Source organism: Passer domesticus, chromosome 3 (genome assembly GCF_036417665.1).
Source record: "Passer domesticus isolate bPasDom1 chromosome 3, bPasDom1.hap1, whole genome shotgun sequence".
Taxonomy (NCBI): Eukaryota; Metazoa; Chordata; class Aves; order Passeriformes; family Passeridae; genus Passer; species Passer domesticus.
Window position 1 is genome coordinate 120144632 of NC_087476.1, and position 26542 is coordinate 120171173.

A 26542-nucleotide genomic window follows, 5' to 3' on the forward strand; every position below is an offset into this window, starting at 1 on the left:
AATCCACTTGAGCAACACTTATTCCCAAACCAGTATTTTGTCCCTTCCTTTTACCCTTCAAAGGTAAAACTTGTTCATGTCATGTAAGACCAAAAAACTTTTAAAAAACCCCTGGTTTGTTTTAAAAACTTTTAAAAAACCCCTCCTGGTTTGTAAAGGAATACAGGATGCCTGTGAAGGTGGGATTTCATCCTACAATACCACGTCCCTTCCTCATGCTTTCAAGGTTATAACTTGAGATGATGGACCACAGACAGTCCCAAACAACATCATCCTGAGACTTTTAGATCCCTTTTTCCCCTGGACTGATTTTCTGAAGACAACAGTTATTGCCAGGCCATTGTCACCACACAGCCTGGATATTCACAGTCTCTGGTGAGAGATTTATGCCTTGAAATGAGACATTCTATGAAGAAACATTGTAATTTGAGTTCAGTGATAAGTACCAGGAAGAATTAAATTTTTTCTGTTTCTGCAAATGCCATGGGTTTGATTTGCAAGTACTGTCAAAATGAGACATTTATTTAGACTAAAAAGAAATAATTTTTCTGACTTCAGTTTTTCATAAATCTTTACATCTCTGACTTTAGCAGCAAGACTTGTTAATAACCAACCCAACATCCTCTAATTCTTGTTCTGTGCACAGTGTCTGGATGGAGTGATAATGAAGGAAAGTCTCCCAGATGGCTTTGTCTGTAATCCAGTAAAATGAGTACAATATCAAAGTGTTTTTCATGTGATGCACAGATGCATCTTACAGATAACCATAATCCAATATTAATTTTAAATATAGTTAGTCTGAAAACTCAAGGGAAAAAAAAAATTAACTGACCTATTACCTTGCAGAAGAGACACACCAGCAAACAAACCAACCCTCTAAAATCCTAATGAATTAAGAAAAATCAATATATTTCAAGGAAGCCTCAAGATATTTTGTCCCACATCAATTTACCTTTGCATTTAACTTGAGAGTGATGAGATGCTGTCGACCACAGGAGTCTTCAGCTTTTAACTTGACTGTGGTCAGCCCAGTGTCCACATAGGCCACTCTGGAAGAGAGAAGAAAACTCTCAGAGCCCTGCAATACTCTGATTAGTCTGTTACAAATATTAATCAGAAGGAGTCCTATATGCCAAGCATTTCTGCTGCTGCAGATTTACTGCTGTTAATACACCAGCCTGGTGCTTAATGCAGTCATATATCTCTGGGTTATTTACAACGTGTGTCAGGGCTCACGCTGTGGTCAGTGAGCTCCGTGTTGCAGTTTTCCATCACCGGAACCTTTGACACACACAGCATGTTCCTGTCAGCCTCTACTTATGTACACATTAAACTTCCTGTCAAATCTTTGATCCATTTCTGCAGTTTCTTACTCTATGAGACTTTTATGCTCCTGATTTGCTTTTCTCTTCAATGAAGTTCTTTTTTATTATCAATACTATTATTGTGGGAAATTCAGTGCATATTGGTTCATATTCCAAAATTGATTTTCTGCAGAAAATAGTACCTGAACAGGTACAAAATGAGTTATTTATGATGATTTGCCTTCATTTCATGACAGTTTTACACAATATTCATGCACCCTAGCAAGCAGAAAGTACATACTAAATGTGAAAAAGTTTTAAAAGTTCTGACTCTGCTTAAGATGTCACTGGTTCATTTCTCCCACCACAATGAAGATGGACACAATTGTAAAATAGATTGTTCTCTACAGGTGGATTCTGCTTAGCAGCATCAACAATTGCCAGAAAGGTTCAAACCTCCCCATATATTTACCAGTAAACTGGGCATGTGGATATTTTGGCATTTTTACTATGTCATTCCTGTGTAAAGATAAAAAGCAGTCCAAGATAATTGCACAACTTATCACCCAGACTGATGGAAAGGCCTAAGAGAGTTCAGAGAGAGCATCTGCTTGCTGGCCTAAGCAACATTTATTTTTTTAAAACCACTACATACTAGAAAATGTCACATGGTTCTCTCAAGTGAAACTGGCAACGGAGTTGTAGAGGCTTGTGGAAGAAAAAGCAGATGTACACTAAAGAGTTGCACATCCCTAGGAAGGAATTGAAAAGAAGAAAATTGTCTACATAAATGAAATAGCCTCAATAGGAGGGAACTGAAAAATAATCATGGAGAAAACAGCAGTGGTAGTAAGAAGGGAGAGAGAGATTATTTAATGTTTAATGCTCATTAATGCAATATTAAAGAGACCTGCAGATTTCTGGGAGTATTTCTCCACAACAGCTGAAAGAAACTCAAATCTTGATAAAAGTGTAATTCAATTGGAGCCAGTTAAACTTTATATCTTTCAAAGAATTAGAGGATTCTTCCTCTAACTGGGAAAAAAAGTCATTACTCCTGCTTTGTTCCAACTTTACCTCAAAAGTGTATCAGAGTTGTCTAAGATGAGAAAATACATCTATATCACCCCTCCATCTGCTGCTTCCTGGGCTGGGGGATTCCTAAAGCACCAGCTAAGGCCCAGCATGGACACTGCAGTGAAAAATGCAGTGAAAAATGCAGCAGTGTCCACACCAAAGCACATCTGGTGTCTGCAGCACTGTGCTGCAAAGAGCCACAGCGAAGGAAAACAAAAATTAAAGGGATGCTACCAAGGTGTCTGGGATTTTACCTGTTCAGACAATCATCTTGTTTGGAACCACTTCAATCTTGATTTATAAGAAAAGTATGGATTCTTTTAGTTTAAAGTCACACTTTTTATATAAACACAAAGAATTGTGTACAAAGGTGGTAATTCACTTCTACAGACTTTTATTCCTCTGTAGGCTCTGTCATTTTATCACAGAAAAAAAATGGAAAAAAAAATGGGAAAAAAATGAATAAAAGGAATCAGCATAAAGATGAAAAGCCTCAGGTAAATCTCTGAATTCCAGCATGACACACAAATGACTGAGAGCACAGGACCAGGCAGGATTCCCTGGAAATGGAGAAGGCAAGAGGAGAAAACACTTTGTATTAAATAAATGGGAAAGTATCAAGAATAAGAGCTTTGAGATTTGAGACAACATGGACTTCAGAGATACTGGCAATCCCCATGGGGGTTATAAGAGTCCTGCTGGTGTTCTGTAGTTGATAATTTGCCTTCCCAGGACACTGTCACTGACACCACCAGCTTAAGGGGAAGTTTTAGAAGAGCCTTTCCTATAACTTTACATCTGCAGTAGTATCTCTCTCCCCCCCACCCAAATCTTTCAATTTCTCAGCTGGATTTTGGTGCAGTCACATTCCAGCATGACCCAAAGCTTGAGAGGAATGAGTAAATCTGGGGTACACAACAAGTAAGAGGTTTTTTCCTAAGAAAAATCCTTAAATAAAGCTGAAGGTGTGAGCAGTGATTGCTCCTCACTGCCAGCACCAAACACAGGCAGTTCTGCTGAAAGATCACTGCAGGATGTTCTTAACTGCCATGCAAATAAAGCATCACCTACAAGTCAAAATCAGCCTCAGTTAAAAGGTTTCTTAGAGTCACTTCAGTGTTAAAAGCACTCTGAAACCAAAGGTGTGACTTACTAATGGAGTTCACATTGCCTGTCCAGGTGATTCTCCTTCCAAGTCAGAATAAACCTGATGTGATTCCTTATGTGCTCCACAGTGCTTTGATCAATGACCAACTTCTCCAACCCTTCTTCAAGATTCTGGGTGTTGTTTTTAGTTGTGTTTTGGTGTTTGTTTTTTTTTTGGGGGTTTTTTTTTATTTTTTGGTGTTTTGGTTTTTTATCCATTTTGGCAGAGCAAACATAATTGAAAATTTACTTCCCATGTGATTATGAAATTCTACCTAATATTCTCAGACTTGAGGGTGAAATTTGAGTATGACACAATTACATATTAACAATGGCAAGCACTGACAAAAACTTCAGCTGATTTCTCAAGGGTGTTTCAAGTCTTTAAATGAAAGTGGGCCTTGAAATTCCCACTTAGTGTTAATCACATGTTGTTTACCTATATAGAAATCAGGTGGGAAAAACTCAAAACTCTTCTTCCACCTAAAGCTTCTTTATTCCATTTAGCACAAGGTACACCTGTTAATGTTTTGGGTTGAGAGCCTTTCACATTCTTCCCTCCACTTAAGAACTTTTTGGGGTAGATTTACCTTCCTGTGGAACAAATAATAAATTCCTCTAAGAAGATTCTTGTGCTGAAAGAGCAGGTTCTTTAAAAATTATTATGTTAATCTAAAAAAAGTATGAAATGTTTTTTATGAAAGCATAAAGGTGATCAACATTATGCATAAAAGCATAATGATGATCAACCATAATCTATTGGGATAGTCACAACCAGCTGTAAAAAATAGGGGAAAAGAAAACTATAAATATGAACACATAAATATGTTTAATATACCAGTAGTTTATAGGTCAAAGAAGAAATGATTTCTTAGTACTGTATCACCTTTCAGCTCAGTTATTTGAGACAGAAGATATCCCTTCAGTTGATACAGGTTTGTTGGGTGTTTTTAATTTAAAAACAAAGCAAAATCAGTTTCTGAATAGGGTAAATGAACAGAACAAGTGCATTTGATATGTTCAGCTCACAAATACAAAAGAAGAACAGATATTCTAAAGATGATGTTTTAGATAAGAACTAAAATAATCATACCTATTCCAGCCCAGCATTTCTAGATCTCTGACAAGACAGGAGTAGTACTCTGGAGGCCGTGGGATGTGCAGGTCTTGTGTATTCTTTAAAGCAATTTCCTGTTTAAAAGAACATTAAAAACATCATTAAGAGCAATTTCAATATTTTTGCATCTATTTAGCCATGTGATTTTTGCAATTCATTTGGAAATATTAAGCTTATGTAAAATTAACTGTACACTGCATTTGTTTTGTTATAGCCTCCAGCTAAAGCAGACAAAGAAGCTGTTTGGTAAATTACTTCAGATACTGGTAATGAAAACATCTGCAATTTAAAAAAAAACCCCACAGATGTTGACAACGGAGTCTTCAGATGCAAATATCAAATGTGCTTCTTTTTCAGCTAATAAATTTGAAGTCAAGCATCTTGACTGAAAGAACATTTCAAAGGAAGGTTCTATTAAGCCCACAGCTGTCTCCTGGGCTCCACTGCCACAAAAGACAACACATCTATGATATTTCTCATATTTTACATACATATATATATATACATATAAACTTTACATAGCAATCAAAAAACAAAATCAGTTTCTCAGCTTTAACATCACAGGATCCCTTGGAGTAAGTTTTGGTACAGACACTCATCAAGAATGTAGTAAGGTTTCAAAAAGAACTTTTTATAAAAAAGTTAATGTTGCTGTGAAAAATAAGCCCTAACCATGTGTTTCAATTGTGTTGTGCTACTTGTCCTTTAAAAGTACATTTCAGTTAAAACTATGCTTAAGAACACATACATTTATGACATTTAGAATAAAAATATTAATAATTTAAAAGAAAATAAATTTAAACGAAAATATAATTTATAAGACAAATTTAACAATCATTCCTGCCCAGGTCTCCTACACCACTGTCAGTGTTTTCATTCTCTGCAGTAACTGAGAATCACTATTTTGCTGTTTTGAATGAATTACACTTTCACTGCACTCTCATTTCCTGAGTGCTTGTGTACGTAAGCACATAGATTGGAATAACTATTGTAAAGCCTTCCAAAACAGACATTCTTATTTAGGCCCATTCCAAGAACAGCAGAGCAGCAGTGCAAAGCCAGGAGGAATTTCTGCTGTGGTTTTGAAGAATACTTCCTGTGTTTTATTCCTAAAGTAAAGTAGGTTGGATGAAGTATTCATCAGCCAGAATGTTCATATAATAATGTTTTACTAATAGATAAGAACTCCCATTTACATGTTTATTAGAGGATTTGCTACTCCTCAACCCCAGATCTGAAAAAACTTTTAAAAGAAGAATAAACAGCAGCCTCTGAAATATTAGGGGGAAAAAAAAAAGCTTTCTGCATTAATTTGTCAAATTGTTAATCAAGTAAAGTATCTTCAGCAATCCACTGACTGTATAGCCCATTGTATCATTAGAAGCCTGCTTTACCATCCAGACAATAACAGGAATTCCAAGAAAATCACTGTAAAGAGGATGGCTCTACACTGAGATCCCTTGCTGGGATTTTAAATTTTCTATAGCACTCTAACTTCCAAAGAATACAGTCACTTACAATCCTAAAGGATATTTATACAGCTATTACATGAACAGCATATATACAAAATCACCTCTTCTAAAAATAAAAAAAAGAGCTATATATCTATGGGACAGTAATCTGTAAAGCACTGAAAGTGAAACCCAAAGCTCTAAGAGCACCCCATGTCTCACACACATTTGCTGCCACTCACCAAAACAGTTTTCAGCTCCACCATAAAGCTGACAAGATCTGGGCAGCTGTGCAGCCTCTGGAGGAAAGAGAGGATTAGTTAATTTTCTGCAACTTCTGGTGGTTCAGCCCAACTGTTTTTCTGGTATTATCAAACCAACATAAAAAAAGACCCAGTGTATACCACATGCTTAAATTCTCCAATTAAAGAAGAGAAGTTCCAGGAAACTTTACTGAGAATGAAACATCCCCTGGCATCACTCAGTTATGAATTAATTGGAACCACGTCCATGAGATACAGTGTCTCAAGCAGCACCTGTGGCAAAGGCTCCTTCTTGGAAACAAAGTATTCTTTGGGACTCAGAGGCTGCTGTAGCCTCACTCCAAAGCTGCCTTTGGATACTGAGATGTAATTTAGATCCCAAGAATGAACTGAGTATAATATTAATAATTAATGTGAATTCTCTCCTTTGCATTGTGAACAATTTGTAAAAAATTAAATACATTTTTAAAAAAGACAAAATCTGTTCTAATTGAGAGAGTAAAGAAAAATTCCAGTAAAATGTCATCAGTCATTTCTTAAAAATTGTTCTAGCCTGACCTCAAAAAAAAAAAAAAGTTGAATAAAAATAAATATTTAGTAAATTCCATCCATTTCTTATTATATTTATTTGTAAATCTTCAGGCATTTAAAAATAAATCTTGGCTCTACAAGGAAAGGAAGATTTTTTTTTAACCCTTTTAGAACAGGCATATGAGCACAAGATGTCACAGAATCATTACAAACAAAGATTTATGACTGTTCAATGATAATATTTCAATAAGTGGTTTTAAACTTGTATACCTGCTTTAAAATGTGCTGATAGCCATGCAGGATCTTCTTCAGACGCCAGCTGCACTCCACCCTGCACAAAGAGAGTTTTGCACACATGTCAAACTGACAGTACATGATCTCTCAAAGAGAGCAGAAAGCCTTCTACACACAGCAGCTTTTCTTGGAAAAAAACAAAGGAAGGAAACAATACTTCAAAACTGCTTTGAGTTTTGTGCTCCAAGTTACTTAAAACTTCCAAATGTCACTATGCCAAAGCCCATTAAAAATTAAGCATCAACCTGCAAAAGCCTGCTCTGTGCTGAAAACAACAACATCATTCCTGCAAGCGAGTGTAACTTCATAAAATACACTAATATTTAAAAGTGATAACCTGCAAATGTCAAAGTTACCTGTAATGCAGTTTTAATTACCCAGCCCAGGATGTAATAAAGCCATGGAATGCCACATCTGCTCCCAGTTTGGAGCGGGCTGGCCTGGGCAGAACTGTGGAATAAAAGTTAAAGGCTCATCCATGTATTTGTGGATTAGCCTCCTTCACCCCACTTCCCACAGGCTGCTGGGATAAACACAGAAATAACAACAGGGCTTTTAAAGAAAGTTGGGTCATACCAATTAAAACATAGAAACAGCAAACAGAAAATGAAGTTAAAAGGCTCTGCTAACCATCATTGCTTAAATTGCTTACATAATTGCTTAAATTTACAAATTTGCACTGAATTTGCCGTTTTCCCAAATGATCTATAAATACAAATTATATAAAAAATATAATTTTTTTCACAAGTGCATTGCTTCATATATGTAAATACAACCAATTAATTACAACATGTTTCAAAGTTAATTAACAACTAAATATTTTGATATAGGCAATGCTTATTGTCAGCATTTATTAACACTGATGCTGTGCAATTCTGTTGCAAGGTTAAGCTGAAACCAGTGAGAATTAATTAATCACACTGATATTGGAAAAAAAAATCATTTTAATATCCATTATTGCTTTTATCAAAATTAACTTTGTTACATCACACTTAGAAATTGCTACCATAAAAGTCTCTTACCTGGCATTTTTCAATTGCAAATCCACTGGTAGCAGTATCCTGATGTGGAAGTTTCTACCCTTGAAAAGAAGGACTTAGTTAATAGGAAGGTCAGAAAAGAAAAATATTAGACACTTGTGGGAATGATTCCCCATCAGATCAGCTACTAAGAAAGAAACTTTGTCTTTTCTGTCTTTCAGGATATTATTCAGAATCTCTTTCCTTAGGGATAAAAAGCAGCATGAGTGACTACAAATAATGTTGATTTTAATTCTAAAGCTGAAGTACTCTTAACCTTTAATTCTCAATATTCAGTAAAAACTCTTCAGTACATCACATTTCATAAAACAAACATAACACCTTTCAGGAGAAAAATAAGCCTTATCCAAATCTGAACAAGACAAAAACATATAATTTAATCCAAATCATGCTACTGTACATTAAAGTTTGTCTTCAACTCCCAAAAAAGACAAAACAGATGCTTATTATAAAAGTACTACACTAAAAAGAACCTTGGGCACTGATCCACAGTACATTCCAGCAGAGTTTTACAAACTGTAAACAAAAGCAGCCCCAAGTACATAAATTAAATTTTTTTGTTAGTGCAATCCACATGGGGCAGCTTCTATATCCCCCTACTTGTATTTTCAGTCCTTACTGACGTTCTCCTACTACTTTCTTATGGGATGATCAAAATAAAACTGAAATAAAGAAAGTCGGTGAAGCCTTGAAGAAAAGGGGGCAGATAACTGATCTTAAAACTTTTATTCCAGACCCTACCCCAGCTGAGGACACCTTGAAGTTGGGAGTACTGGGTCATGGACATACTGGAGTTAATCCAGGGAGGAGCGCTGAAGGTGACCAAGAGCTCAAAGGGTCTCTCACACCAAGAGAGCCTGAGGGAGCTTGGACTATTTAGCCTGGAGAAAAGAGGGATCATGGAAGACTAAAGCAGGTACAGCCAGACCTGAGTGACATGCAGTGACAGGAATACAGGAAATATCACTTAAATAGAATGAAAAAAAAAATCCTTAAATAGTTAAGGGGGGATCAGAAACTGGAACAAGCCATCTAAGAGGCTGCACACTCTCGGTAGAGATATTCAAAACCCAACTGCAAATGGTCTAAAGCAACTACTTAAGACAGAGGACCTCCAGAGATTCCTTTCAATCTCAGTATCAACTACATTTTTGACAATGCTAGCGGACACAGCCCGTGTCTTTTGCCATCTGCTTAGAGGAGCAAAGCCTCATGCTATTTCTAAATTAAAATGCACCGGTTCAGAGCTGTGTGTGCGATATTTTCAGGAGCCCAGCTGCTGTCAGTGAAGGCAAAGCCGGGCTGGCAGCGCGCCCCTCTCGCTCCGTCCTGCCCCTGCTCCGCGCCTCCACATCCCGAAGGGCAGCCGCTTCAGCCGGAGCCTCAAAAGTAAACGAAAGGAAAACACCCTCCATCAGTCATTTATGTCAACTTTTACCACAGGCCGTGAACGCACGCTCAGCCTTGCCCCAAAAGCGCTTTTGTCAGCACAGCTAACCCAGCCCAGAAGGCAGCAGGAAGCCATTCCCGGGGCAAACCCCCGGACGGCGGCGGGATCCCTCAGGGCAGGGAAACAGCATTCCCCAGCTGACATTCCCGGTGGCTCAGGCAGGAACCCCGGCAGGGCGGGAAGCGCTTCCCCCTCAGCGCCAGGCGCGGCACGGCGGGAAGCGGTTTCCCTCCCCAGACCCGGCAAGGCGGGAAGCTCCCCTTCTCTATGCCAAGAAGTAAGGTGCACCGGCCAAGCGGCGCCGGGGCCGCGGTACCTGGGCAGTGACAAAGCCCTCGTAGGCGGTGCCGTGGCGGTCCTGCGGCAGCAGCAGCGGGCACTGCCGGAGCAGAGCCCGCGGCCCCGCCATCTTCCCGCCCGCCGCCGCCGCCGTTCGAACGCGAGGCCCCGCCCCCGCCGGCGGGCGGCGCACGCGCCTGAGGGGGAGGGAGGGAGGGGCCGGGCTCGTGAGGGGCGGCGCGCGCGCACCTGAGGAGAGGCGCGTGCCGCTGAGGGGAGAGTACACCTGAGGGGCGAGTACACCTGTGAGGAGAGGAGCACATCTGAGGGGGGAGTACACCTGAGGGGACGAGCGTGTCACTGAGGGGAGGAGCACACCTGAGGGGGGAGTACACCTGAGGGTAGAGGCACACCTGAAGGGACCAGCGTGTCACTGAGGGGAGGAGCGCACCTGAGGGGAGAGTACACCTGAGGGGAGAGGAGCACACCTGAGGGGACGAACGCGTCACTGAGGGGAGGAGCGCACCTGAGAGGAGCGCACCTGAGGGGAGAGCAGCACACCTGAGGGGACGAGCGTGTCACTGAGGGGAGGAGCGCACCTGAGAGGAGAGGAGCACACCTGAGGGGGGAGTACACCTGAGGGGGGAGTTGTGTCGCTAAAGGGAGTACATCTGAGGTGAGGGTTGTGTCGCTGAGGGGAATACATCTGAGGAACAGGAGTCTCACCTGAGAGAGAGCACACCTGAGGTGAGGGTTGTGCCGCTAAAAGCAGCACACTTGAGGTGAGGGTTGTGCCTCTAAAGGGAGCACACCTGAGGAGAGAGAAGCACACCTGAGGGGAAGAACGCACTCCAGGGGTGAGGTTTGTGGCACTGAGGGGAGCGCGCCTGTGGAGAGGCGAACACCTGAGGGGAGAAGCTCACCGCGCTGAGGGATGAGCACCCTCAGGGACGCCGCGTCCCGAAGGCGGGAAACCCTGAGGGGAGGCCCCCGCGGCTTCCAGAGCTCCTGAGGGGCAGCTTCCACAGAAGCCCGAGGAGCAGCTTCCAGAATCCCAAGGAGCAGCCCTCTCTTCTCCCACAGCTAGGACGGGCTCCTGCAACTTTGAGGAGCGTCTTTTCCAGAGTGCTGAAGGAGCACGGCTTCCCTAGAGCAGAGCCGGGGTTTCTTTGCTATTTAGCACACCAAGGGACTGGATTAAGTAAGGACTAGCTGTTAAGTAAGGATTAATATTAATTAAGGGTCATGGTAGTCAGCTGACTGTGGAGATTTTTGTGCCACCCAGGGCAAGGGGTTACTCGATTTGTGCATTCTTTTCTAGTGGTCAACATTTCCTACCATAACACTTTTAGGTTTCCTACCATAACACTTCTCACACAGGTGCTGGGATAAAAACCTTCCTCTCTTTTCTGGGTGGGTTGCTGCCAGGACCTGGCAGCCACAGTGTGTGGGAAAGCCTGAGGAGAGAAACTTAAAACTTTAGGGGTTTTTGCATGTGTTTTGGAAGGCATTGAAACTTTGCACATCACTGAGGCTGAGTGTCATGCCAGATTCAATTTCCACCTAAATAGGAATGTTTAAGAAAGAAAACACTACTTTTGCCTAATTAGGTCTATTTGAGCAAGAAAATATAGTTTTATTAAGAGATAGGTGACTTACCACTTTAGTTTTATGAAGAAATACATGACTAAGAGGTGTGTGGCACAAACAACTGTACCTCTGTGGGACAGGAGGTGGATTGAAAGAGAAATGAAGAAAACCACACAAATGTTTACACCTGCAGCTAAATCCTGTTCCCTTAGCTTGGGAGACCCATTCACAGGGAAATAGAAATTTCATGGAAATAGAAGAGTCAAAAACAGTGAAACCCTTTGCAGCTTTATGTTGTTGTAAAGGCTGTTGGAAATATAATATAGAATGCACTAGGAGGCAACAGATAGGTGAAAGAGTCCCAAGATTTGACATGTAAACTCATCATAGGAAGATTTTCAGGAATATGTCCTACTAAATATATATTCTCACCACTGTTTAACTTTTTTTTATGCCTTGGAAGTGTCACTGGTGATTTCCAGACTTCCAGCAAACTACCGGTGTATCTGAGAAAGGAAGATTCGGTTCTGTGCAAGAATGTTGCTTTACTCACCCTTTTCTGCTCCAGAAAAACCTCTGACAATGCAAGATTGTTACCGAGGCAGAAAACATTTTCTAAACATATGCACAATCAGTTTTAAAACATCGTGGTGTTCAGCCCTTCTGCAGTTTGCTCCCCTGAAGCTGTTCCTGTGCATTTCACTACCCAGCATGGCTCACCACGAGCAGTTAATCCAGTGTTTCACAGCAATTTGTATCCCTCGTGTTATCTATTAATTTAATTTTGACCAAAACATTTCTCCTCTTGAGCTGTTTTCTCTCAGTATGCGTTGCACTAGAAATTACCTTATTTAATTGTGAAGTAGCTCTGTACTTTGCCAGGCCCACTGATCATTTCTTAATTGCATCAAGTGCAAAATTGTAGGCAGGGGGTTTTTTCTTCATTTTTTGGCCATGCTTATCCAAGTCTCTGGCATTAAAAAAATGTCAAGTCCCTTTAGCCAAGTGCATTTATGGAGCAATGTATCTAAATAAAAATACAGTAAGATCAGAAGCATAAAATATTCTACTACTGGAGTCCAGAAAACATTAATCATTATCTCACACTGTATATACTGCAAGCTTTGAAACTTTGTAAAAAAATGCAATTACTTGAAGCATCATGTTACTTTGAGCTGGCACACAGACCAGCATTTTTAAAGCAGAAAAATTGAAAAACAAGATCAGTGAGAAGTTGGACAGCTCTGCTCCTCAAGGGAAAGGAGCACTGATCTGATCCTTCAGCCACAGGCCACATAGACCAATTTAATTACAATTATTGTTTGCCTGAAGAATCATAATGGAGTATGTTATTAATTACTTGTCCATTCAAATATCATATTCAGCCAGTTAAGCCATCAATAAAATCATGGCTCCAGTGGCAAAACAAGCAGCATACAGAGCAAACACTTGAAAGAACCAATTTCTGGGCTAAATTTTGTTAGTTAAGTCATCCCACAAACAGGCAGAAAGAAAGTACATTCATCAGTCAGAATGCACATGGAACCACACTGAAATAATGTGGATTTTTTAAGAGCTGATTTTTTTATTTATTTAAGGATGTTATGAAAGGCAAGAAAATAACAGTGCATTGTTCTCCAGCATCAGTGTCTCCAACAAAAAACAATCCATTTAAACCCATGCAAAATGGCTAATACTGTTATTGCTGTCCTTTTTCATAACTCAGTGTCATTTCATTCATTTCACCCCTAAGAAATGACCTTTTCTGTGCACATCACCACCTTTTCCCACAAATCCCCTGAGTGACAGAATCTCATCCTAATCCCATTTCCATTTAGATGTTACAGGAAAGCATTGTAGACCTTGGAGGCAATAAGTAATCATAATGGAAAGATAATAATATGTTTATGAAATCTGGATTTTAGAATAGTAAATTGAAAAATTACAATAGTATTTCAAGCCACTGAAGGTCAATGTTACTAAGAGCAAAAAGCCATCGATCAAGTGTTCTCAAACTTTTCTAGTTTAGATTATTTTTTGATACAAAGCATCTCTATTTCAGAGAGCAGCACCTCTCTCCTGAGGTGATTCCTCATCTACCTAGCAGTCACACAATATGGTGTTTTAAACAGGATTTAATATATTTTCCTACAAATAACTCTTTTTCTATTGTTGCTTTATCTTTTAAGCAGACCTAAAAAACAGAGAACAACTTCCCAGGCCTTGCCAAAATGCACTATAGACCCCAGTTTAAAAATTCCAGCCCTTATTAATTCTTAAAGGTAAAACAATATGTCAGAACTCATAACTAAATATACCAAAATAATACTTTGAGTATTGTGTAGTTGTAGGGTTTTTAAATAAAGGTAAATTAGCTTCCTTGTGTTTAAAAGCTATGAAGTTGTATGTATAGAAAACCACTGAAACTTAACCAAAGTACTAGACACAAAAAAAAAAAAAAGAAAAAAAACCCCAACAACCCAACACCACCCAGAACAACACTCCAGCCTTGTCCTCAGCTAGTGAAGGAGTTCTCCTCTCTTCAATTTCCCACTGTTTTAAACACACCTCAGACTCACCAACAGCCATTTTTGGGACTCGCTGAAGTTTTCTGCGAATAAAGCAGCAAACCATGGCTGATACCTGGAAAGGGTTTCATTGGACTGCTGCTCCCCCTGAAAGGCTCCCTGCTGCTGTCAAGGACCTGTGCTCTGCCCTTCCCCTGTTCCTGGCATTCCTGGCCCTGCGGCCTCTTCTCCCTTATGCCAGCTCTGGTTCCCAATCAATGCCCTTGTACAATGGGCCAGTTTGGTCACTGACCAAGAGCTAATGTGCTTTTTTAATTCTTTTTAAACTGGCCTGGTTTGCTGAAGCTGTGACAGAGGCACTAGAGATGACACGAAGAAAGCATCGGAGGGCACACCCACAAGCCAAACCAGCCCTTTTGGAAGCAAGATGTTCCATCAGACAGTGGAAGAGCAGACAGGTGAGAACCACCAGGCTTCCCCTTCTACCACTCCTCTTACTGGCACAGTTTCCACAGACACTTCATCCTTTGCTTATCCCTGGAGTGACAGGACAAGGGAGAATGGCTTCAAAGTGAGACAGAGGAGGTTTAGATTAGGTGTTAGGAAGAAATTATTCCCTGTGACGGTAATGAGATCCAGGCATAGGTTGCCCAGAAAACTGTGGCTGCCCCACCCCTGGAATTGTCCAAAACCAGGCTGGTTAGTGGAAGGTGTGACTACTCATGACAGGTTTTGGAACTAGATGGTATTTAAGGTCCCTTCCAACCCAAACCATTCTGTGATCCTATGTGCATAGAGCTGTCTTACACTCTACTTTTATTTCTGGCTATTTAAAAACGTTTTTCATCATTAACAGCTCACAAACTCAGGGACTCTGGACACCTCCCTCATAACACTTCAGCACAAAGCAGTGCAGCTGTTCACAGAAGTGTCAAGGCAGCAAACACCTCTGCTCTGATGAGTTTGGATGCAATTATTCTTCTGTATTTAAAGAACTTTACTATCATATCCCAACCAAGAGCAGTGATTGATCTATTAACAGTATAAAATGATTAAGTAAGCATTGGCTATTTTAAAAATGTCTTGGGACTAGAGAGCTCTCAAAGCACACGTTCATCTTTGTATATAAAGGCAAAGTCTTGGCACTCTTTTTGGCAGATGACCCAGCAAAATGACTGATGTATGAACATTAATGCATTCACATAAATTAACTCTGCACATAAAAAACACAGAGCCTTTAAGCCCAATTACATCTTCCCCAATTGTACAAATACTCCCTTTGCAGTCAGTGGCAGCTCAGGAAGATGAGGCCAATCCATATGTTATATTGATTCTAAAGGCACAAGAGTATGCAGTTAATCCCCTTCAAACCTTGCAGAGCACAAGCTCTTGGAGATCTTCCAGGCAGCCAGATGAAAGTTGCCTTTCAGAAGCAGGGGCTGTGTGTTGTTAGAGATTCCAAAACATGCTGGGCCAAAATCTGGCCTTGCTTTAACCAGTGTAAAATGTGACTCTTTCAGGAGAGATCTGTATATGTGCACTGATATAAAACTAATCATTATCTTGCAAAAAAGTGTATAATACTAACATACTTTCCTCTTAATGGCCGAGAAAAGCAAAGCAAAGATCAACAAATGAAAATGTTTTCTTCCAGCCAGCAGTGTTATAACATCTAAAACACGTCACACAGTTTATGATAGTTTTTAGGGTCTGTTGTGCTCCTAGGTTTTATGTGAAGATAATTCAGATACCAGAGCGATGACTGACGTGCAAATCTTCCCAGGTAAGTCAAAAAAGGTAGGTTAAAAATTGCAAACCCACACATGAATCTCCTGTAGAGATATGGCTTGAAGCATCCAGAAGAGTCATTAGAGATGAGAAGCACCTTCCTGTAAAGCTAAAGGTCAAGCACCTTTAGATACATTCACACTGCATTTCTCTCCAACAGCAGCTACCAAATCTGAGTATCCTGAACTTCTGGTGTTTCACCTGGGTGTTGGCACTGCCTTTTTGTGGGATTTTCTAACACAGTACACAAAACACAAACCCATCTCTCCAGCATAGCTCAGAATCCAGGCTGACACCCAGAATCCAGTGCAGAATCCTCAGATTTTACAGCGTAGCTGGATCATGCAAGGTTGCATGAGGTTGAAAAGAGCCAGTTTACAAAATAAATGTATCTCTGTGATGTTGAAGTACATTGTTATGGCTAAGTTACAACCCTAGTGCCCATTTTAAGTCAATGTTTTCTAGCAAAATAAAATGAAATTCCTATTATCCAAAGTGAGGAAAGTCATTAAGACAAAACTGTATCACCAGCAGCAGTTTCAAGGTTTCTTCAGCACACTTTAGAAAACTTGCATAATAAAAACAAATTTTGAAGCGAAACTAAATAGAAATATATTCTTTTAAAAATATCACAGTGAAATAAGCATGAAAACAAAAAGGACCTAACAAGTCACAGAACAAACCCAGCCATTATCCACAAATAGCAGTTGATAAATTGGGGCAAATCCATTATTTGTCTTAGAAACAAAGGAGATAAAAAATTAAATTTAGATAGAACAATAAGTATTATGTGACCAGTTACTTAAAAATTCATTGTAGATGCACCTTATGAAGAAAGTTCTGATTTGTTTAGATCAGTTTGTGAGCCACAAGATGCAACTCCAGGGATTTTGCAATAAGCAAGAAGTTTACATTATAGCACTTTATTTCATTTAACTTTATAACAGTTTTAAGTAAATGCCTAAGAGGAGCACAGACCATAAGAGTAGAGAATACTGTGCAGAAATTAGAAAGAAAAGAGGAAAATACATAATGTATGATGTAAAAAGAAACAGATAACGAAAATTAAAAGGATTTTACTAGAGGAAAACAATTTCATTTTATTGTAAAGCTCTAAATGAATAAAATAAAGTCTTTGAATGTGAAGATGATTAAAAAGACAAAATCATTAGCTAAAGATATTTACAAGTTTAGACTTTCATTTTGATTGTAATTTTAATTAGCTGGACACTAGGGGGGATGAAAATGAAAGCCTACATCATCTACTTACTCTTTAAATTGCATTCCACCTTAATTTTCTGCTCTTCAGTTCTTAATTTTCTCTATTTTTGTTCTAACTAATCCGGTTATCAGAATAAAGTGATTTTCTCTCAGCCAGGTTTAACATTCAGTATTTGAGTCTGTGAACCAAAAGTTCATCCCACTGCTTCAATTTTTATTCTTTCAATAGCAGTAACTCTCCAGGAAACTTTTCCAGTCTTTTGTCTGTACAGCAGGGTGCTTTATGTACACACGACAGTTATGCAGCTAATAACAAAGGATTCTATTTTAAAAATAATTATGTTCCATTTACACAGTTTCCCATGAAATTTGCTCATAAAATGCAGGATGCACCAGAAGATTAAATGCCATTTTCCTGTTCATTAAAATCATTTTTCTAAATGTAACCCAGTTACTTGCCTTTTTGTCTTGAAAGAACCACATGTCCAAGCAGCAGTCAGTTTATTCTTAAACAAAAGAACTAATTCCCTTTGGGCTGTCTCTGCAGTGCACAGTTAACTCCCAGATTTGTTCCCTTGTCTCAGACCATGGACAGACAGACAGACAGCCCATTCATGAAAAGCTGCGCTGAAGGAGATCACATTGCCTTTTCCAGAGAAGCTCTGGAAGTACAAATCCAGAGCTGAGGTGGCTGCTGCAGGTGCATAAACAAGGTATTCTATCACTGTGTGAGCATCCTCACTATCAAGCCTTATCTGTTTGAAGGATTCCTCAGCTCCTGCCTTGTCCTGAAGAGGCTCTGTTATCAAGTCATGTGGGATTCTTCTGACTTGTAAGACACCTACCTAGCTGTGGAAAGGGTGTAAAGGGGCCATCAACACACCGGGGATTTCACCTGCACTGACCATGGAAGGTGTTCTGGAAAAGGGAGCAAAAGCTGTATTTCTGCCCTTAACCTTGCCAGGTTAGCTGGTTTGGGCTAAAAGCAGCTACCCTGCAATTTATGTGTTCTCTGAAAGGTCAGCAGGAGAGTTAATATTATCTCAGTATGTCCTTGTTCCTTTCTGAATAATTCCTTTCAGGAGAAATTCAGTCCTAAGAGATGTTTTATATACCATTCTCATATTAGCTAGGTGAAACCCAGAAAGGATAGTTTGATCTTGACAAGATAAAATTATCTTTTTGTTTCAAGCAATTGATTCACAGGCCTTCTTGCCATGTTTTCTTCTAAAGAACAGTGAGGATTCTCTCAGGGACTTTTTGTAAGTTTCCACAGAGAGTATAAACAATCTTCAGCAAAGCCTACAAATAGCTCTCTGGACCTGGGAGTTCTTATTTTAGTGTCATTTTAGTTCAGATCAGCATTGTGCTTCTTTTGAAGTGAATCTCTGATTGTCCTCATGTTCTGTGCTTTGATTCACATCATGATGTGGTATTGAACCACATGAACCAAATTCCTTTTGGATTAAGCTCAAGTGGAAAATGCTGAAATGCACCTAATGTACTCCAGCTGTAAATGTCCAGTCAGTCTTTTAAATCCAGCTAGAGCTTAAAAAAAATGCCATGGATATCACACCCTCATCACAACATATTTTACTTTAAATTCACATTTCCTCCTGCTCTGCTAATGTAGATGGTAGTTCAAGAATAATCTGCTTCAAATTCAACACTTTTCTATTTGCAGTTTTACTTCTCTCTCTTTTATGAAAGTTGATGTTCATCATCTAGTCACTCTCTCCCAACTAATTCAAATATGTTCAGAACTCTGTCAAGATACAGTTGTCTGTTCCCTGAGCGGAACAGCCAATTGCAAATGTTTTATTTAAAACCAAAGGTCCAATTACAGGACCAATTTATGATCTCGGTCGAGCCAATATAAATCTGATCTAGTTCATTGACTTTAACCTGACTGCAGTAACTTTATTCCAGATTTGCTCATGTGTAATGAAATTGAGTTCAGACAATGACTCTGATCATTACTTTTTAAAGAATTAACTAGTAATATAAGTTGCAATACAGAGTCCTTCCACCTTTGGAACAAGGCTTCATAATTATCACTTGTGGGTCAAAAGCATATATCCAGTCCAACACATCCTTAAGGACCAAAGTGTTTTAAAGATTTTGCTTAAGAAAGCACAAGGTGGGCATGGCAGGACATGAGGATTTCAGCAGCACCACCTGAAAATAAAGACAGAATTCCCCCCCCCCCCCATCCCCGTTCATTCCCTTATAGAAATATAGTAGTTTTCTGATGCATCATTAAATATCTGGTAGAAACCTGTATACAGTTTGGGTTGGGTTTTTTGAAACACAGAAGAAAAAAATACACTGATTTCTTGGCCACTCTGCAGCATGTGGTTAAAAAACCTGAGCAGGAACATATGGCTTCCATAATGCACACTACTCCACAGTCACTTTCCAAATCAGAACTGAAAGTATGTTTTCAAGTTTCAGGTGTAGACACCCCTTCAGATATTTAGCACTTATAGCTTCTTTTCTCTGTTTTTTTCAAGTTATTTATCTTTCTGGAATTTCCTTAAGAATCACAGACAATGTAAAGATTTTTATTCAGTTTAGGGTTTTGATTTTAGGACATTCTTGTTTGGTTTTTTGTTTTTTTTTTAAACTTTATGCAGTGGAGTAGTTTAAATTTCCTTATTTCCTAGGGAAAAAATCAAAAAGGCAAAAAACAAGACAAACTCTGTCAAAGGAAGAATACAGCTCTGATACTCTTTTGGGCTTTCTTTTTCAGTCTAGTACCCTGGTTTCTGTGGCAGCTGCTTGTGAATTGAGACTAAAAGAATAAATATTTCCCTTTTTAGATTTACAGACTTTAACTAAAAGGAAGCAGAGATGGAAACAGCTGACTACAAGAGCTGTGGATAAAGCACATAGAGATTGAACACAGGGTTAAACCAGGATTCAGTTGCTCACTCTCAATTGACACTGCATACAATATGCTAGATATATAATATTAAATATATACCATAAATACACATGTTAGTGCTAAAAGTGAAATATTTGACAATAACAAAATTTTCTTACCTGAAAATTAGAATCTATGCTATAACCTGCCATAGCTCTATGAACTTATGCTCTTATGCTGGCCCTGGGCTTAAGTCTGTCTTTGAGTGCTTGAAATTAGTTTCAGGTGCAGTAATCACAGAAAGAAAACATGTGCAGGGAGATAACTTTTTAAAGAAACAACAAAACTGAAACAGGTTTGGAGATTATCCATCAAATTACATTTTTAAGAGTGGCTATTAAAATGTTGATGAAAGAATATAAGATGATGAGTCAGGGACACTAAAAGACCAAACACATGGTTCTACAAGATATTACACTGAGTAGTAAGAATTTCACTTTATAACCCAATGTGATTAAACAGCATACTGCTGAAAATGCAGATGTTATACTACTACAGTAAAAAAAAATAAAAAAGGTTTTTTAAAGATTTTTCTAATTAAATCATGAAAGATCACAAAGAAAATAGGGAGGAACTTTGCTAAGAGTGCAGTTATATAGAAGGACTAGGATTTAGGGGTGGTCTTTGAAGTTTTCTTTTTCAAACTACATGGCCTTGAAACTATTGAAAGCTTGAAAGTTTTTTGTGATGAAATTGTGCAATGTTAGAGTTATGTTGTACTACTCAATAATATGTGTGAGCTGTTTGTAAGGAAGGATTATTTTTAAGGAAAATTGTTTTCATATTGACCTTGGATTCATATTTCTAAGGCAGCTAAAGCAAAGGCAACATTCCCAGCAGTGAAAATTCCTGCCAGGAATGTAACATTCAAATCTCAGTTAACATGTTTAAAAATGGCAGTGATAGAGAGAAAAAGCACAATAATTCACCGATTTTTCAAAACAGAGGTGTTAATATGCAATAAATTTTCAGCAAGGACAGCAGGATTTATCAAAACATCATTTTTTAAAACTTGTTTTCATTTTAAGTAATCCTGATTTCTTAGGCATTATACACGAGAGTTTCTTAACTAAAAGAAGTTTAACTATTCTGTAACATTTTCTAGGGTTATAAGCACATGTCAGTAAGTATTCATATAGTCCATAACATAGTTGAGATTGTAAACTATGCTTAATGTTAAAATATTCCAGTACCTGCAGAACTGTATCTTCTGTATTCCAAAGATTTTCCTTCTACTGTTCAACCTGCTGTCATTATGTTTTGTATGAAGGAAGTCTTGAACCATAAGAAGTCATGGATGAATATGTTCAAGAATTCCACGCACACACTTGTACAGGGTCAAGTCTAGCTTTCTGTCACTGTTTTCTTCTGTATAACCAAATTCCTCCAGGCTGAACAAAAAGTGCATTTCTGTTGAGTCTAATCTTCTTTCCCCTACAGAAATTCTACATTCTGATTTGGGAGCTGAACTTCCTCACTGCTCAGCAGGTGAGTAGTAATTAATTGATTTATTGCTGTCCATACCCTTCAATGTCTACAAGAAGATACTCCTAAAGATCAGATGAGGATGGAATTGTGAAAAATGTTAATTCTTGCAAACCTCTTCTGAAAAGAACTGAAGGAATAAATTCTTTATAGAATTAGACTTGCCCAGCTCCTTGGCTGATAGCCCAAACTGAAAGCTCTCTTGTGTTTGGGAGTCTAAACGTGATCCCTTCACCTCCTGTTCTAGGGAACCCCTTTAGGTTGTTTGCTTTATTCCTGTCTTTCTTATCTCTAAAGCTCTTGTAAGTTTGTTTGTTGTTTCAGCACAGTGACCATGCTATTAACCCAGGCAGAAGTGTCTGAATTAACTCCAAATGATTGAGCCATCTGGAGAAGTTCAGTTTCTATTAAACTCTGAGAATTAATTGGGTTTTATGTGGCAGAGTTGCTTCAGGAAGCTCATTGAATCCTATAGCAATATGGTGTAGATTTAGTGCACCCCTATGCATTAAAGGCTCCATCAGACTCATTTACTGTGGTTTGTACATCCATTTTGGTAGATACATTTATTTAATCCTATGCATTTGCAGTGGGCTGTTATATCTAAGTGTTCTTCCTTTTCCACTGCTTGTAACTTTAGCCAGTGGCATCTCCTCCAAGAAAGAACACTTTGGCTTCATCCCCATAACATTTTAATTGCTCACTAATGAATCATGTTTAGTATCTGAGCACTGGGTGGCTGTTAGATTCTCTGCATATATTTACCACTGTGGCATTTCACACAATTTGCAAAACTATTGCTTCTTCTAATACCATAAACTATTTCTGAATTCCTTCCTTATGATCCTTTAGAGATTGCAAGTATTATGCAGTCTTTCCCCATAGCTTTTGATTCTGGAATATTTTTTCAAATGTTTAGTCTTGAATTTTGTCTTATTTGAGAGAAACTGATTTTTTTTTTTTTTTACTGACTTGCATTTCAGTTACTTTCCAGTTTGCTGTTTCATCTTAGGATTTTTTTTTTGTTATCAGTGTTATTGATTCACTGCTTTTGTAATATGCAAATTACTTGATACAATAATCTTGTAAAATGTGTAGGAAAATATGCACTCTGCAACCAATTACATGGAACCCAAAATGTAGCAGATCTTTAAAAATATTTTATGAGAATATTTGTTTTATACTTATCTAGACTATATTTATTTAAAAATTTATTGTAATAGTGTTTTTATAGTTATTTTAAGAGAAAAATATTGACAATTATTCTTACATACTTTCTCTAGATTTTTTTTTATAAAGAAGGAATGACATTTTAATAGAAAAATAGACAAATCAGAAAAGGATATTGTCTTCCTTACAATACTTATAAGGCTTAATTAAAAAACAAACCCTGAATGAAAAATTAAGCACGCCTTCTGAATGTTTCTTGAGTAGAATATTCAAACCTTAAACATTTTGCATTGTCACATGTATGTTTAAAATATCCTTTAGTGATCTTTCCATGCTACTACTTTAAAAAGGAAATATTACTGCTCCAATAAATTTGCAGGGGAAAGATAAATGTTTATTTGACTTTTTTCCCTAACTACCCAACAATTTTCGGCAATTTCTGGCTGCAGGGAAATATGCAATAGATTTTAAGTTCTCTGGGCTTATGACATGCAACAGTGTACATGATTTCTCTTTCTTTTCTCTTATATTTTACAGTTCTCCTCCCAGAAAAATTTGGGAGTGCTTCAACTGCTCTCAGGGTTGCAAGATTCCTTCCAGCACAAGGAACAAAGTTAAGTTCATATTCTCTACTTTTGTCAAGATCCCATTTCCTTATGACACTTTACGATTAGGACAAGTGGGTTTTCAATTAGAAAAAGTTCTCCCCAAAACCAGTTTCCTGCTCCCATTCAAAAGCAGAGATCAAGGTCATGACAGCCCATGCTCCTCTCACATCTCAGCATGTTCTGACTTGCACGGATGCTCAACAAAATTCTAGAGCTGATACACATAAAGAAGACATTTCTTCCCTTTTTGAGACAACCCAAAACAGAAACCACAACCATTTAAACAGAAGTTAATTGGGGAAATTACACGTGCTCAACATACATCATCCTTAAACACCTGATATTTTAAATCTGTGGCAAACTTCAAGAACATTTTTACTGTCCTCCCTACATTACCTCACTTGGATCATTTGTCTTTCAAAGGACTAGTAAACCTTAATTTGCTTTAGCAGCTTTGAATGGATTTTTATTGTTTCTTACCACAGCCTTTCAACTCTAGTAATTTGAAAACTAAATATGAACTGCAAAACTCAATCAATCCTGTAGTATTCTTTTAATATCAATTTCTATATAATTAGCCCCCAACCTGTGTTCAATTGCTGACAATTATTCCCATGCACTTTGAGGGACAACACTAATTTCACAGTTAGCAGCATTTAAAAGGAAGGTGATTTGAACACTATATAAAAAAGTCCCTGTCTCAAGAGCTACAGAGCATTGTTGCAGACTTTGTGAGATAAAAAGGATTCCACTGGTACAATATCAGAACTCAGATTTTACAGCCCCACACATGTGTGTGTGATTCTGTCTGGCAGGCAGTTTGTGTCAGTATTCTTTAAATTCTAACTAGGCTTATAATAACTTTGGCTGTGTTCTTTTAAAACCAATAAAAATATGGAAAAATCCATGAAAACTGATGCACCAGACAAAGACTAATGATTGAAGTGATGTAATCGGGATTTCTCACATCCAGATTTTTTTCTCTTGTGCTGTCTTGCAGATATTTGAAACATCTCTCTTATAACTGTTACAAGGTTAACATTGTAAAATTCCCTTCCCTCACATTCTAAAATCATGTTTTATGACCTTCAGCCCATTTTGTGTCCCTATCCTATAAGAACACAGATGGAAAGGATTGGTGGTGTCATGGTGGTTCTATGGTAATGATGTACAGCTCCTGGTCCAATGAGGTCACTGGAACTATCAGTCACTTTGTAGGGACACATTATTTTTGTTATATCCATTTTGTTGTTGGGCTCTGATGGACCTTGTGACAACTGGAAATTGTATTTATATATGTGCATACTTAAAAGGTTATCAGTAGAGCCCAGAGTATTGACTGGGTACTCTTATTATAGAGTAGTAAATATCCAAGTAAAGAAATAAATCAAATGACACCTTTCTCAAATGAGAGTTACAAAATGGAGCTAACAAATATTGATAGGCAGCAGTCTTCAGAAGATCTTCTAAATTATCTCGTAAGTGCTATGAAGTTTAAGCAGAGGAGACAAGGAAACAGAAGAGTTACTGTCAAAACAGCACACAGACACTTAACAACAAAAATAACAACCTTTTGTTGGTAAATGACAGCCAATCTTGGCTCTAGTGTATATCTCAATGATCCAAAGGAAAGTTATATGATAAATAAAATTGTGTGCATTGTAAATTCAAAACACACTGAATAGCTGAAGAATAAAGACCAGTAACTAAATTCATGCAAAAGACAGATAAAAGGCTTTTATGGTTTAAAAGTAAATTTTGGGTAGAATCCTGCAAACACCAAGAAATGTGCTGGTTTGTTTTTAAGATTCCATTCTTTATAGCAGTCTCTAATTTCAAGTGAAATGCTGATTTAAACCTTTAGATTCGTGATTTTAAGGTGAATCAAAACCAGCCCACAGTACTAAAGTACTTGTAGGTTTTCCCAGTATGTTTTGTTGGGTTGGTTCAATTTTGTTCCAAAAAGCTGAGCAATAACTTCCTTCACCTTTATGGCATAGGAATGCCATCATAAATCACCAGGAAAAGGTCAAAATTTTATACAGCCCTAAGAGTCAACTACAGATCACACCAGTGACTACCTGGGTAAACATGAGGGACAAGATGAGAATGTAACAATAAAAGAAAACTCCAAATCATGCTCAGACAGCAGCACTGGAAAAAAAACCAAGACCTGACTTGGGGGAAAAAGGTGACCAAAATGCAATGGAGTCCCTGAAGGACAAGAATAAATTATGACTCACATGCTGAGTAGCACCTGTCTTTGGGGACAAAGGGGAACTGTGCATGTGTGAACGCACTGGGAAAGGTGTGTTAAAATGTAGAATAATCCAAAGCCCAGTGAAGGCTATAATTTATTTTTCTGCTGATTTGGGAGGCTTTGGGTAATGATCCCACAGGTGACAGGAGCAGCCTCAGAAGCTTTTGTGGACTAAGGAAAGGTAAGTTTTCTCCAGGATTCCACCACTTGCACAGGTGCAGGTCAAGAAAAGGTAAGATTTCTCCAGGATTCTACCAGATTTCTCCAGGATTTCTACAGATACAGCACAAAGAAAGGTAAGATTTCTATATAATTCTTGCATTTGTACATGTAAAGGATTGAAAATCTCAGTGCAGGTAATGACACTGAATAGTCCACAACTTCACAGCCAACAGTTATCCTCTCTAAACTGAATAATGACTATGAGAATTAGAGGCAAAAACTATTAATAAAAAACATTGCAATGTTTCTGGTAAGAGCTTGTACAGTGCATCAAGTAAGGAACAGGAATTTTAAAATTGGATTGCACTAATCTAGCTAGTTGCAATTATGTTTTTAGCATTATACATCTAAATAATTATGTGAATAATGTAATTTAAAACAATTTAAAATATTTAATGCATTTGCACTTGCACAAGGGATCACTAAGGATATTTTGTGCTGGGTCATGTAGCCTCGACAGACATTTTAAAATTGAAAAACTGAAACAGCAAATGATACAATTCAGGTTTCCAAAATTGAGCAAAAGACAAAAGGTCTAGTTAAAACAATGAGGCACAGAATCTTACAGGGAAGACTGAATTGTATTATAAGTTCACCTGCTTTTGTTTACCTATTGCAGTGATCCTGGTATGTACCAAACAATATGTACAGCAATATCCAGGCACAATATAGTGAGGTAATAATGGAGCTTCAGTCTTAACTGTGAATTCCCTTGCATTACTTGGTATATTGCTGATACAGATAGGGTTTTGTGGCTTAATTCGTGGCAGCACATAGGGTGTCAGCTGGAAA

The 26542-nt window shown here is 38.3% G+C and overlaps 1 protein-coding gene and 1 long non-coding RNA gene across 4 annotated transcripts in view; one reads left to right on the plus strand and one right to left on the minus strand.

Annotated features, from left to right (window-relative positions):
- FANCL (FA complementation group L) overlaps positions 1-20208 on the minus strand; it is a 31738-nt gene extending 11530 nt beyond the window's left edge. For 2 of the 3 annotated variants that reach the window (XM_064415598.1, XM_064415596.1), the window contains exons 1-6: positions 9990-10121; positions 8206-8264; positions 7160-7220; positions 6338-6394; positions 4621-4718; positions 953-1049 (exon numbers count right to left, since the gene is read on the minus strand). In XM_064415598.1, coding sequence (XP_064271668.1) covers positions 953-1049; positions 4621-4718; positions 6338-6394; positions 7160-7220; positions 8206-8264; positions 9990-10082 — 465 coding nt within the window. In that variant the 5' untranslated portion in view covers positions 10083-10121. Of the gene's footprint in view, positions 1-952; positions 1050-4620; positions 4719-6337; positions 6395-7159; positions 7221-8205; positions 8265-9989; positions 10122-20124 lie in introns of those variants that run through there. The other variant, XM_064415597.1, reaches the window with a different exon arrangement.
- LOC135297743 (uncharacterized) lies at positions 10201-23288 on the plus strand. Its single transcript, XR_010359666.1, has 4 exons — positions 10201-10257; positions 14416-14528; positions 21446-21493; positions 23198-23288. It is a non-coding gene; the product is annotated as an uncharacterized LOC135297743 (long non-coding RNA).
- Positions 23289-26542: the final 3254 nt, after the last annotated feature.